Consider the following 9835-nt stretch of genomic DNA (forward strand, 5'->3'; position numbering starts at 1 on the left):
TTGTGTAGACTCAATCTCAGCAGCAAGGGACTGGGGATTTTCCAGTTATCCGGCCGTGTGCATTCCAGGATACAACTCAACCGCATGAGCAGTGTTGATAAGCACTGCTGGAACAATGCCTCTGGCTCTCAAAGAGGGGCAGGAGGGAGGGAGTGCCTATCCCCTGCAGCCCCTAAAGGAGTGCAGGGATCAAGTGCCATGGACAGATCTCCAGTTACCTGCCGTCGGCTGGTCAAACAGCATGAATATATACTGTATATGAAGCTGCCACATCAAACTAAGGGCATGTAGCGACAGCTCTTGATAAGCTCACATGTCAAAACCTGTTTAGTTGGCGGAACAAGGAAGCGCTTGGCCTAAATGTGACCTTTAATGCGAGATTTCTTGAGATTCACCGTTAACGTGTGAAGAGATCTATATATGAGGAAAATGGAATAATTATAAAATATATTAACAGTATTTCAGTTATATTTAAATGAATAGATTGCTAATTGTGGTTGAAAGTATTAAATGTGTTTAATCTAGACAAAAAAATTATTTTACTTTACAACCAAAGCTGTCCCAGTCCAAACCGAGATGCCTTGGTGATGTTTTGACCCTTAAATCACAAACAACATGCAAACATAGTTACATATGGACTGTGGTTGGTTGACACCAACAATTAGTTTGGCTAAAATAATACTTGGATTTAAATTAAAAGCAGAAATGAGGTGAAGTGAAAACAGTTTCCACCAATCACATCAGAGAATGTGCAATTCTATAACATACATACTGGCTGAAGAATTGCAGATCATGGTAATTTAAGAGCAAAGTGTTGGTTAATCCAGTTATACGTGTTATCAGAATGTAATCCAGCTGCTATCAGTTCAATGAGATTGGGTCAGCAGTGCTGAATGTTTTCTCAGCTGACGTGACCATTCAAGGCTTGCGTATTGACAGGACAGTTGGGCTCAAAGTCCAGTGACAAACTGTTTTTAACCAAATCACATGGTTCCTCATCAGCAGAAATAGCCGGTGTTTGCGTCAGTCAGTTATTTAAATTGCCGTGCATATTACCTTCTACATGTGGTGAAAATTTGATGTATTTTCTTCATCTTCCTCTTCCTCCGAGCACCACATGAACACACTATTATCCGACAAAGTTAGAGCAATGTTGGTTGTATTCCGTTCGATATCGCTGCGTTACTATTTTCCCTCACCGTGGACTTAATGTTGCTTAAAAGCAGGAGCAGCTCAGTCGCGTTCAACTTTCAATCAAATCTGATCAAACCACAGCCACAGACCTGGTGAAGCAGATTAGCACTTAAACTCTTGCCAAATAAAACCTAAAGATGTTTCTACCGCAATCATTTCTTTCCTCGTGAATATTAAATGCGATATGTTTTTTTACAATCTTAAATGCTAATTCAGATAATAAAGAAAATTAAATTATATTATTAAATATATATAACAAGCTTAACTCAGCCATTTGTTGGAACACGTTCCAGACTGCTGTCGACTCCATGAATAACAGCTGCACTCACTCGCAAACTCTGGCCACCATCTGTCATGTGCACAGGACAACTGGTGTCCGAAGGCCTCGTGGCCAGAGACCCGAATGGGACGTGAAGGAACAAGAGGAACGATCTCCAAGGAGGAAGTCTCCTTACAGGAAGTAAATATGTACTGATATGTTCTTCTGTTCAGAAAATACTCAACACAATTTATTATATTATATTATATATATACAATATATTATATATATACAATTATGTATGTACATATAAGTATATATGTACATGCATATACATAGACTCTGTATATGTATGTATGCATGTACATATATACTTATATGTACATACATAATTGTATATATTCATATATATATATATATGAATGTATATATAAATATACATACTTAGATGTGTGTGTTTCTATCCCCCCCTCCCCTTCTGTGGGATTCATAAATCCCACAGAAGGTGATCTGTGAATTGCCTACACCCTCCCTCTTCTGTAGGATTCACAAATCCCCCCACTCCCTTCTGTGTTTCACATTGAAAGGGTGGTGCAGCCTGCTGGAAATCACTTCTATTTATATAGTCTGGTTCGGTGCTCCGTGACGTCACTAGCGACGTCACAGCACAGAACCAGTTAGAGCTGGTGGCTTCGTGACATCGCTTCAAAATACATAGAATATATGCACAATTCGATACCATAAAAACGATATGATACCATAAATACGATACTGGTATATGCATATGTAATAGTAATACATAAAATATCTGTATGCTTCACTTTTTAACAACTTTTTCAACACTTAAAGGACCCATCGTATGCCCATTTTTCCACAAGTTGATATGGTTCCTTGGGGTCTTAATGAAATGTTTGTAACATATTTTGGTCAAAATACCACAAGAATCATTTCAAACAGCACCCTTTTTACCCTGTCAAAAACACCTCCCCACAGATTAACCTGTTTTGAGTGCCTGTTCCTTTAAATGCTAATGAGCCAGCTCCTCCCCCTCCCCCCTCTCCTCAGCTCGCCTAGCTGCTGCCTGCCCAGCTAGCCATTACCTTTGTAGAAATATGGCTACTGCAGATGAAGATAGCGTCGTGCAACCATATCGTTTTGAACCAGAGTCAGACCCTGAACAAGAAGAGGCTCCCGAACAAGTTCGAGAAGTTAGGGCTCAACAGGACGTTTCTGAATGTCACTTCTACATTTTGTTTGTTTTTACATTGGCTAAGGTCTCACAGTCTTGTTAGCGGTTTTGAGAGCATACGTGGTGCTAGAGATTCGAGTACGTGAATAGTTTGTGCATGTATGAGTATGTAGCAAATACAGTATGTTTATGTAAGTTACTGTTTGTGAAAGTGTTTGTGTAAATGCAAGTAACGGGAACGCCATAAAGATATAAATGCTACATGAGTAAAGTTCCATCTGTAAACTAAAGTGTTATCTGACAACAGTAAGTGACCAAGCAGGGGCGGGGGTTACGTTTTTACCTCCATTAATTAGCGTTTAAACCTTGTTTACTTATTAAATCGTTGTATTTGATGACTTGTGACTTATTTGATGACTCATGTCTGTAATATGAACACAACTTTCACATAAACTTTACCTGCAAAGTTGTGGTGGGGGGCGGTCCAAGGCCATGTAGCCAGACTCCCTTCATGGGCGTGCTTCAAAATCTACGTAGACGTTGGTGGTGATCCCATTTGACGCACTCAAGCATATCGTTTCTGACAGAGGAACCACAAGCCGCGTGAGTTGTTTTTTTCCCAGCGTTTTTGTGTTGGGAGACATGCCAGATACCCAAATTAACGTATAGAAGCACTAACAAAGTGGAATTTTCATAATATGTCCCCTTTAACAAATGGCAGTAATATTAGTATTAGCAATTGTAGAGTTATATAACTTTACAGACTGTCTGCATTGTCGATAAAGTACTTAAACATTTTACTTCCAGCATCTTTTTTTATTAATTTAAAGCCGAAGACGGTCTCAAAAGCTCCGCCGCCTGACGCCACTCGCTGTGAGAGCGCTGCGCAGCGCAATGCGTGCAGACAGCATGACACGGAGCAGCGCGTGCGCTCTGATCGAGAGCTATTTAAATTAAGTATTGATACAAAAAATATGCAAAATCATATCGTTAACGTACGGGTACCTTGTTAGTATCGATACACCGTGCAGCATTACAGCAGTAGCTGTAGCGGGCTGACATTCAAGCTAACCCGAAGCCCCCAAACGCTGTCGACATCTTAACGCTGATTGGCGAAGACTCCACACGTCCCATCAAAGATGTTTTATTGCGAAGAGCACCACATCACAGTTTCTCCGTGTCTCACTCCAATCTCATAAACGCAGGTATGGTAAAAGCAGAAGAAAAAACACAACACATATGTTTCTGAATATAACTATATATTCTTTTCAAAGTGTAACAGCTCACAAACTGCATTTGAAAATCAAACAGTATCCGCTGTTCATCATTTGGAGACAACGTTGCCCGATCACTGGGATTCACTGCATGGAGTGAATGAATCTACTGTATAAGACAAGGTGTGACAGCAAAGGAAGTCCCCTTCATAGTAAACACAACTATTCATTTAACTTTAATGGGGTCGAACAAATGGGGAAAATATTCCAACAGTCTATGTCGAAGTTCAAGGTACTTATGATCACTGTAGAAATCAGACCAAACGGAAATATGATTTTTCCTGTAATAGCTGTGATTGAATAAGAAGATACAGAATAGACAGTGCAGGGCTGCTCGTGTGTCGGAGCTGGAAGACCGCAGCACGCCGCCTGCGGTCTGTGGACTGATTGGCTGATGGTTTCCATGGGGACAAATACACGGCTAGCGCATTCGCATGTGCAAGCTGTGCTTGGGTCCATCTACTCGCTCCAACTTCTCAAAGTGTTTCCTAGCATTACGGATATTGATGAGAGTGGCCGCAGATGCTGAAAAAAAAGAAGAAACAGGAGACTTGGATTTTTATTATGCCGATTTGGTTTCTAAACTCAATGCGAAGAAACGTTAAATCGCCACTACTCACGAATGGAGGGGTCCGACATGATGACCATGACATATGTGTTGGAGGTGAAGACGTCAATGAAGGCCGCAAAGTTGGAGTTCCTCACTTCCATGCTTTGGAAAGAGGCTGCGAGTTTACTGGAATACGATAGAAATAAATAAAATCAGAAACATCATAAAGCGTTGGTGGGCGACGGGTTGTGTGACGCCGATGTTTCTGCAGAGGGAACTCACCTACAGCTGAGTTTGAACTGTTTGATGATGTTACTGATCTTCTCGAACCTGTGAGCATCGCGCTGCTCTTTGCACTGATAGTGGGAGATCACCTGTATTTACAAAAACATGGTGAAACAAATACAAACACTTTCATTGCTGGATCCAGATGTCCTGCCCAGACCCCAGACCAGAGGAGGGGGGCCGCTCTCACCAGGAAGGTGGCTCGCTCAAACAGAAGGACTTCGTCTGCCTCTATGATCTGCGCAAAGTTTCTCAGGTTGGTTTCCAGCTGCTGGACGTTCGGGATGAGCTGGTACACTATGCTAGACCAAGCCTGCAAAGACATTTTTTTATGTTTCATACGGTGTCAACTTCATCCCCAGACATCCGGACAGACAAGAGGTCAAATACCTTGTACAGGGTCTCGTCCCAGATTGATGTCCTGAAGCAAGTGCAAGCCAGAGGTCTGGACAGTCTCTTCAGATCCTCTTCACGCTCCTTGAAGATCTGTTGAAACAGTTATGACGGTCACATGATCAGATCCATTCATTCATCAAAAACAAATATGCCATCGAGGGTGGGGGAGGGAAATATGAGCCCTTTTTCGGGCAGTTAATGAATGTCATCAAATGCGTGGATTAACAAGGACCATAAAGTGATGTCAAGTATTACAGATATAAGTTTCCATTGTAATCAATCTAAAGGTATTGAAAAATGTCCGGATTTATAATAGACATTTGTCTTTTAAAAAGATATAAATGTCATTCATAAAATGATTATTAATACTGGTAGCTACATTGATATTTTTTATTTTGTGTTTACCATCACCTCAGGTTTCATTGTTGTTCAGCAGCTTACCTTATTTAAAATATATAATAGCAGTCATATTGTTCATTTAGCCATCCGTTATTATTTTATTTATTATAATTATCTATTATTTCAACAGGACTATTTATTAGAGCCAAGTGATAAATTGTAAAATTATTGATACAGATGTTCCCTAAAACAAATTACAACACAATGGTTGACGGTCATCTTATTTTCATACCGTCTTGTGATTGTCAATTTTAATAAAAAAATCACAGCCACAAAATTTTACCAGACAAAAGCCAAAGAAATGTGCCAAAGAAAGCAGTTTGTGGCGACTCTGAACTTGGCTGTCAAGTGTTTGTTTATGGGCTTCTGTTAAATCAACAAACAGGTAAACAGCAGAGCTGAAGACAACCCTCCAAAATGTTACGCTCACCAAATCTCTCTGGTCCTCCTGCACCAGATCCATTTTGTGAACGAGGCAGAAGATTTTGGCGTCGGGGGAGTTCTGCAGGATGGCCTCCAGACACGACTGGTAGTAGTGCATGTCTTTCTCCAGCTCGCGGCTCTCAACATCGAATATATAAATAAGTACCTCTACATTTCTAAAGATGTTGTCCCTCTGGCTGGTGAAGTAGTTCTCCATGAACGTGTCCTGTCTGGTGGGTAAAGGAAGCACAGAGCAACGTTTCACTGAAGAAGTTGGTCCAAAAAGTGGCAAATAACAAAAACAAATGTACTTTACCCTCCACAGTCCCACAGGTTTAGGACCAGATTGCCAAGAAACCGTACATGGGAGTGCTCCACGTCAACTACATTCAACAAAGGATGTACATATCATTTTGAGGATGATATCAAAAGGAATATGTGGCATCATGCAACATCTTTTTAGTTTAAAGCACTCTTACTTGTAGCTCCAAGGCGCCGTGTGTCTCGAGCTATGTAATTAGCAAAGATGATTGATCTCATACTGGTCTTTCCAGACCCACTCTTTCCCATCAGTAACACCTGAAAGCACAAATGCAACCGATTCACTCATCACTGAAGATGAAGTCTCGTCTCTCCTCTACTCTCAGGGAACAGCGGTGGAAGAAATATCTAGAACCTTTAATAATAAAAATTTTTAAAAAAAGCAATATTGCAATGTTAAAACACTTCATAGGATGTAAACGTCCTACATTTATACTTTAACTTTAGTAAATTAACCTTGCAGGTAACATCATGCACTTGAAATATCAAACGCAACGGTACTTATTATGCAATCGAAGAGTCAGTGTTATTTTTTAGTGTATGATTAGTGGTGCATTGACATCTTAGAACATTACAATGTTGTAGCTAGTTTATAGGCCTGATTTAAATTCCTGTTGAGAAATGTGATACCTGACAATGCCTCATATTCTATTAACTGATTATATGTATGGTACATGTCATGTCATTTCTTAATTACATTGTTCATTTATAGTTTTTGTAAGATTGTATCCGATTACACAATGACCTGAAGTGCTTCAACGGGTTCTCCACTCTGCCGGGAATATTATTTGGAGAGCGAAACACGAAATCCCATCATTTAAATTTACTTTTAGAATCAGCCTTAAAAATGTCTGTGAATAAGTGTGTGATGATGTTTAATCACCAGTCATTTCAGAGAATAGTGGACGGATATATGTTGCTGGAAGTGCAGCATAGAAGTGGGACCTTTCATACAATGTCGGTACAACATGTGTATTTTGGGCCAATTCCTAAAAATAGCAAACAGGACATATCAAGATGTGATTATACATCATTAGAGCCATTTCAAGGCATTGAAGAAGGAGTGGAGGCATGAAACGAAAGTACTCGAGTAAAGTACAACCACCTCGACGGTGTACGTCAGTACGTGAACCGCTACGGAGTACTCGATGCTACGATCAGCTGCTTCACCTTTTTCTTCATTGCTGTGCTTGACATCCCCCTCGGCAGACACGATGTCGAGTATTTCTCAGATGACTTTAGTCAGCGTCTGCAGCAGCTCTCCTCTCCTCCGGCTGCAGAACAGACACACGTAGTTTCACCTGTCGATATTACGACGAAGGGACACCTCTGAACGCGGGTATCCAGTCACGAGCTCATTAGACACAGACGAACATAAAAACAGTTCAACAACTTTACTTAAACTGTGGTCTCTGTTCCAGGATAAACATTAGGCTAATGCTAAGTTAGCGAGCAGGACAAGTATCCAGATATAGGTTAGCTAGCTCTTTGTGTGTGTGTGCGTGTGTGTGTGTGTTAGCTTAGCTTAGCCGAGCTGAACGGCTAAGGTTAGCTCGCTAAGTTAAACCTCAGCAGTGTGTCGTCTACTTACTCCTGACGGGTAGATCGGTGACTTAAAGTCAAGCAAGTTCAGACGGCCAGTTGTTTTTTGTTTTCAGGACTACAGTTGTACTCAATACTTGATAGAAGCAGGAGTGAAGTCTAGATCAGCTGCTTCCTGTTTACGCCAAAGTCACATGATGGATCGGTGGGGTTTATGCCCAGAGTTTTGTCTTATGGGCAGATTTGTGCTGCATTACCAGATCATGTTCAACAACGAGACTACACACAAATTAAATATTGATGTTATATATATATATATATATATATATATATTAAATTAAGGTTATGAAACTAGACACAGTTAGAGCATTTTGGAAGCATAATGTCAAAATTGCCTAACAGGCAACACATAGGGGTAAATATTCATTATGTCTGATTCTCCTGTAAGAGTCATCATAGGTTTAGTACTATTAGTACATTTAGTGCAAGATTGAAGAAGGGAAACGCATGTTTTAATGCATATTTGCTATGTATACTGCATTTGCTACTATCAATAGTGATAAACTATTCAAGGCATTTGAAAGGGCTGCCTTCACATTCTTGAAAATCTGAATGTTTTATGAAATTTACACACTTTGAGCTTTTTGTCATATTTCAGCAATTATCATTATATATGATCACATTATCCAATTTCGCCTTGTTGCTGGCATAAGAGTCCTCAAGAAAAAAAAAGGAGGAACCATAATGCCAGCAGGGCCGAGATCCTCCGAGTGGCACTGGCACCGCAGAAGGCCAACTGACAAGTGTTTGTGCCTAAATGTTAGAATTAGTCAGATAATATCAATACTTTTCCTCTCCCGACACGTATAGCACCACTAGTTATCACATAGTGCCCAGAGGTATCAGATGATTGCGCCCTTCTGGGCCCCCTCCTCTTTTATTTACCTTTCTTCAGTAATTGAAAACACTTCCACTGACATTTTATCAAACCACTTTTTTTTTTATTGATGTAACTGCGGTGTCATATTTCTTAATATCTTCTTTATTTCTCGTGGTGTTTCTGACTGGGTTGATTAATCTGACACCAGTAACAGATCTCTTCCCAGTATCTACCCAAAAACTTGTTCGACAAATGTAGCACGCTGGTTTTAACATCGTCTCGGAACGTTGTAAACCACAGCTGCTATCTGACGATCAGAGACAGAACCAGCAACTGAGCTGGAGGCCTCGCCCTCTTGTGAGGTCATAGGTGATGCAGGCAGGTTTTAAATCGTCAGAGATGAAGGAGGAGAAGAGGGAGGAGTCCAGGCCGAGATGGTCATTGTGTTTTCAGAAAAAAACAATAAGATTTGAATGTTTTGTATGAAATAACAGTTTTAACAAATGTAAAAATAACATTAATATAACCCACCTCTCATTTGTTTTAAGAAGGTTGAGGGATGGATGATTCTCGGTCTACGCAAGGCAGCAGATATACAATGCTGCACAGCGATCGGTGTATTGTAATACAAGACGTTTTCTCACAACCCCGTAAGCCTTGTTCACTCTGTCTCTCTTGACCTCTCCGTCTGTCCGGCTGTCTGTCTGCCATACAACAAGCGGACTGCGGTGAAGTTGTTGACAGAGACTGGACACGTGGTAGAACAGACACACGACCCGTACTTGATTATGTATTTCCGGCTCAACCCTCATTTGTACCGACACACACGTGCATATTTCTCCTATGTTTTCCTATGTGACCTTTGTACCGACACACACACACAGATGAAGAAAAACGAGAATACAGAAATGCAATAAAAAAAGCGATGCAGAGGGGGTTTTCCACATCAATAAAAAGATAATAGAAATGATGAAAAAAGAAAGAGACTGATTGATGGTGATTACCATATTAAAGCAGTGGACCTGCCTATTCATTATGAAAAACAATGATACGTGCCGCTTACCACTGTCAGTAATCTCACGCGCTGTCTCTCCTCAACACGTGGTACATTTGTGTTGCAGTT

General features: G+C 40.5%; 1 protein-coding gene across 1 annotated transcript; it reads right to left on the reverse strand.

Moving 5' to 3' along the window:
- Window positions 1-3770: 3770 nt before the first annotated feature.
- On the reverse strand, window positions 3771-8022 carry rraga (Ras-related GTP binding A). Its single transcript, XM_056443488.1, has 10 exons — window positions 7882-8022; window positions 7461-7564; window positions 6449-6548; window positions 6286-6352; window positions 5977-6199; window positions 5142-5237; window positions 4942-5064; window positions 4749-4840; window positions 4537-4652; window positions 3771-4441 (listed from the first exon to the last, which is right to left on the reverse strand). Exons 2-10 carry the CDS (start codon window positions 7485-7487, stop codon window positions 4338-4340), a joined length of 948 nt encoding a protein of 315 aa, XP_056299463.1. The 5' UTR covers window positions 7488-7564; window positions 7882-8022; the 3' UTR covers window positions 3771-4337.
- Window positions 8023-9835: the final 1813 nt, after the last annotated feature.

The sequence above is a fragment of the Pseudoliparis swirei genome, chromosome 3 (genome assembly GCF_029220125.1).
Source record: "Pseudoliparis swirei isolate HS2019 ecotype Mariana Trench chromosome 3, NWPU_hadal_v1, whole genome shotgun sequence".
NCBI lineage: Eukaryota > Metazoa > Chordata > Actinopteri > Perciformes > Liparidae > Pseudoliparis > Pseudoliparis swirei.